At 40.8% G+C, this 4433-nt stretch overlaps 1 protein-coding gene across 1 annotated transcript in view; it reads right to left on the reverse strand.

Moving 5' to 3' along the window:
- Positions 1 to 674: 674 nt before the first annotated feature.
- The window catches only part of ca4a (carbonic anhydrase IV a), a 13272-nt gene continuing 9513 nt past the window's right edge, over positions 675 to 4433 (reverse strand). Inside the window, exons 3-8 of the mRNA XM_028466733.1 lie at positions 4069 to 4233; positions 3848 to 3993; positions 3535 to 3627; positions 3006 to 3072; positions 2769 to 2932; positions 675 to 2233 (exon numbers count right to left, since the gene is read on the reverse strand). Of these exons, the coding sequence (XP_028322534.1) occupies positions 2054 to 2233; positions 2769 to 2932; positions 3006 to 3072; positions 3535 to 3627; positions 3848 to 3993; positions 4069 to 4233 (815 nt within the window). The 3' untranslated portion in view covers positions 675 to 2053. The remainder of the gene's footprint in view (positions 2234 to 2768; positions 2933 to 3005; positions 3073 to 3534; positions 3628 to 3847; positions 3994 to 4068; positions 4234 to 4433) is intronic.

Raw genomic sequence — 4433 nt, forward strand, 5'->3', positions numbered from 1 at the left:
TTGGGGAGGTTCCTCTGACTCGGTGTGCGGCGACTGCGAGCGATCCGCTTTCAGTCCGTGCGCTGTCAGAGAGAGAGAGTGATAACAAAGGGAACAAATAGCTTGTAAAACTATAAGAAACATTACCAAAGGTGGAAACAGAGAACAGACATTTCATTTGCAGTGTGGATTCTGTTTGCTCTGATCAGCTGGGATCAGGAGGGAGAGAGCAGCTGGGAGCCTCTCCTGTCCTCACTGCAGAGTGTGATACATGCTTTTAATTCATGTCTCTAAAATATCAGAAAACTCTCCAATAACACAAGATAAAGTCCCTATATGTGCTACTAGTCTCTATGGAGAAAACGGTCACAAAGATTTCCACAGTTGTTCGCGTGCACACAAGCGTTCCCAAGAAGACCGATGAGTTTTTCCAGAGGGGAGGGGTGAGTGCCTCATGATTCTACATATTGCAGCTTTAAGTTAAGTTGAATACTGGGATGCTGATGTCATTGTTAGGGTATATTAGGCTAATATTTCCCTCATCAAAATATTTAAATGCTACTTCCAGTATTATACTACAGATACTGAGCTGGATGTTTTTGGATGTTTTGTTTCATTTGAAAGATTTTAATGTATTTTTTATATTCTCAGGATAAAAAATGAATTAAGAGGACCCACTCGGTTAAAAAGGCAAGTAGTTTATTGTTCACTAGGAACACATTCTCAGTAGAGTTTTAAGCATTACAAGTCTTATACACTTTAGACATCACAAGTAAACCTAATGCTTCATATATGGTTTGGTTTCAGTATCACATAAATAACATGACCTGTGGCATCTCATATGAATATACACATTCAGTACATAAATAAACGTGTAAAATGACACAGCATAGAAATATAACTTCTTGTTGTATTAAACTATGGAAAATATTGAGATTTCCTGCTTCATAGTCACACTGAATCCTGCTAGAACATTTACACAAATCTTTGATAGAAAACATAATCCTCCTGAATAAACGAGTGAGGACTCAGTGGAGTGTATTTCACAGTCGATAACATTCAGTGCATCCCATAGACTGTAATAGAAGCCATTAACACAGTCACATGTTCTTACCATAAGCTCACTGATCTTCATGGGTCAAAATTGGGAACAGGAAATGAATGACGTATGTGTGAATTTGGAAAGCACCTCATTTGAATGTACGTGCCATTCCAAACTAGCAGCCTAATGTGTGGAGATTATATATGTGATCTGGAAACACCGAGTCATGCAGATTCATGCAGTACATGACGGAGGAGCATGATAGTGATGGTGCTACTGTCCTCTGACACCCAGCTCTCATTTAGCTCATTTATTCTGAGAGGACACTTGCAGCGGTGTAGGAGCTTGTTTAATAGATAAAATCTATTATCTATAGATTTAATAGATAAAATCTATTAAACAAGAAGACAAAGAAGTGTACCCTCCTTCTCCAAACCAGCAGCTGACTGTGTGCCGCTGAAAGTACAACTGACTCTGAAACCACTTCTACAGAAAAGCCAAATTGCTGACTCCTTCAACCACTAGCCTTGAAACGAAACATGTTTTTATGACTCAGTTGTGCTATTTATAACTTTGTGCTCCTCACATGCCCATTAGGAACAACAGGACACATGCACATGCCAGGTCAGGGGGCAACATTGGCTCTCTCTCGCTCTCTGAAACATTAGGAGACTAAAATTACCTGACTTTGGACAAGGTGGTGCTAACTTTAAAAGTGTGAGTGTGCAACTTTAGGATTGGGTGTTTGATGTGATTGGAGCTGCTTTATGGCACATTCAAAAGGCTGAAATAAGATCAACTGCTTTACTATGCATGCACAAACGCTGATCATCCCTTACAGCACCATTCATCAGACGCCTTTCTCACGCCTTTGTCATCTGTGTAGTAAGGGAGGAGCATCATGGTGGTCAAGCCAGCACTACGATGTGATCCCAACTTTGTGATATAAATGTTTTAAAACAATGTTCAGCTCAGGAATTGTACAGAACTCTTTGTGCTCCTGGCAACCGCAGTGCAGCTGGATGCTGTGCTCTAGTTTGGCTTGGACAGCCCCATCGCCATTGCAACCATAGCCAGGAGGAGGCTGAAGCTGGACATCATCACTGTGCTGCCTGAACGAAACACCTGCCGACCATTGAGGGGCTGGACGGGCCTGAAGTTCCCAATCATATGCTTTCCATCGTTGAACTGGACTTCAGAAAACGCTGACAACTGTGTGAACGAAAGGACACAAATGTGAAAACCAAAGGAAGCGAGTATGGGTTAAAAATGTTAGTGCTATTAAAAAAGCAATAGTTTAATCCTGTCTAAAAATCAACAGTGGACTGCTGAATAGAGTATTAACCATTGCTACTTTTATATTTTATCTTCAAACCTAAAAAGTAAATGTAGAGTATGAAAGAGTTTCAAAAACATGATGAGAACAAAAATAAGTAGATGAGTAAAAGGGGGGAAAAGGTATTTTGTGCAGTGCATTGAGCACTGATAAAATGAGTGTGGAGTCATTTAATCATTAGATGAAACTGCGTGATATCACACAGTATATTCAGTGTGATCACACAAATAGTACATTTTCTGCACAACATTGCATGTTGCATTTCATATTTTTCTCTAGGAGTGGGACTTCAACACATCCATTTGCAGAGCATTAATAACAGCTTTGCATTTATAAGTGAAGCCCTGAGTTAAATATTATTGATCAAGGGTGAATTGACTTATTTCCCTCTGTTGTAGTTTGTGTCCTCACCTGATCCTGGCTGAGTGGAATTGGCTTCTCGAACACTGTCCAGACCACAGACTCTGTACACCCAGGGGTGGTCAGAGAGCCTTTGTAGCGGTAGTAGGAGGTCATGTTCCGCTCAGACAAGATCAACTGCGCCAGTGAGAGTGGAGGCATGGAGGTGTTTCCGTCTGCAAACAGCATAAAGACATAGGAGATGTTAGAATAATTATGAGTGCGTGTTTTTGCTGCTTCCACACCTACTTGTAGCTTTGATGCTTCGCAAAGCACTGATGACTGGATCGTACTTTCGGTTTGCACTGTTAGATCTCTGAAAAACACATTAAAACCTTGCAAGGATAGATTCACATGGCATGTTACCACGATTAATAATTTGGTAACTCTTTACTTGAAGTTTTATACTTAAGGCTGACATTACAATGTCGTTGTTATAACATGACACCTGTCATTAGCATGAATAAGGTGTCCTGAAGGCTGTCATTAAGTGTTTTACGTTACCCGAGCCCTTCGTTACCTAACCCCTAACCATACCAAACCCTAAGCCTAACCCTACGAGATCCCTCCACCTAACCCAAAAAATGCCAACATAGCTCCAAATGTGTCATAATTTAGCGAATGACACCTAATGACAGCCTCCATGACAACTTATTCATGCTAATGACAATGTAATGTCATCCTTATGTATAAAACTTCAAGTAAAGTGTTCCCAATAATTTTAATACAATTAACTTTTATTATCTTTAATACAGTGAAACAGGATTTCAAAACATACCTCATAGAAAAACCCGAGAACTGCAATTCCCTCTGGATCCCTCAGTGCTGTGGTCAGGTCGGAGTAGTGACTCTTCATGTGGACAATGTGCATCTGTTGGAAACATACTGTCACTGTTACACCATCTCAAAAACCCGTGTCCATCATTCATTAGTTTGATCAAGAATTAATTCCACCAGGTATTAATAGAATCTCTGAAGATTTCCTGTTGCTGAGAATTCTTTACCGTCATTAAGGATTAAACCAAGCAGTGAAGTATTAGGGCATTCCATGTAATGTGTTGTATCTTTTCACATTAAGAGCATGAATGTACCTCCATGGGAAACTGCTCTCCATCTATCGTGTGCTCAGAGCCTGGTCCGCCATTGTTGCCCCAGTGCAGGTGGAGCTGCACTGCCTTATAGCTGGTAAACAGGCCTCCACCTGAGATGGTGCTGAGATGTGGGATGTTAACTTGAACTGCAGAGGACAAACACCATGCATTAAAACTCGGTCTTGCTGCTTCAAAGTGTAGCTGGTAAGCCCTGAGCCCACCTGAGTGACCGTTGTTTTTGATGGAGCTTCTGAAGATCTGCTGGTAGTTTTTGAACTCAAAGGGTGTCAGGAGGTCGTCTTTCAGTGTCTTCCTTGTGACGATGTTGATGGGTGACTGGTATTTTCCTGCACAATCTCTGTTGGCGTGGTCCCACTTTTCTGGGACTAGAACAAGCAAACGTTGTCAACCGCTGTATTAAGATGTTTATATAGCCTTCAGCACAAAACATGATTCACAGATAATTCAGGGACTAAAACTCAACATCAACACCACTTTAAATATGATGCGTCAATAAAGAACCTGTATGAAAGTATCTTTGATGCGCATTTCAATTGAAGGGCATCTGACATTAAAACATATGCCA

This window comes from Gouania willdenowi, chromosome 14 (genome assembly GCF_900634775.1).
Source record: "Gouania willdenowi chromosome 14, fGouWil2.1, whole genome shotgun sequence".
Classification (NCBI taxonomy): Eukaryota; Metazoa; Chordata; class Actinopteri; order Blenniiformes; family Gobiesocidae; genus Gouania; species Gouania willdenowi.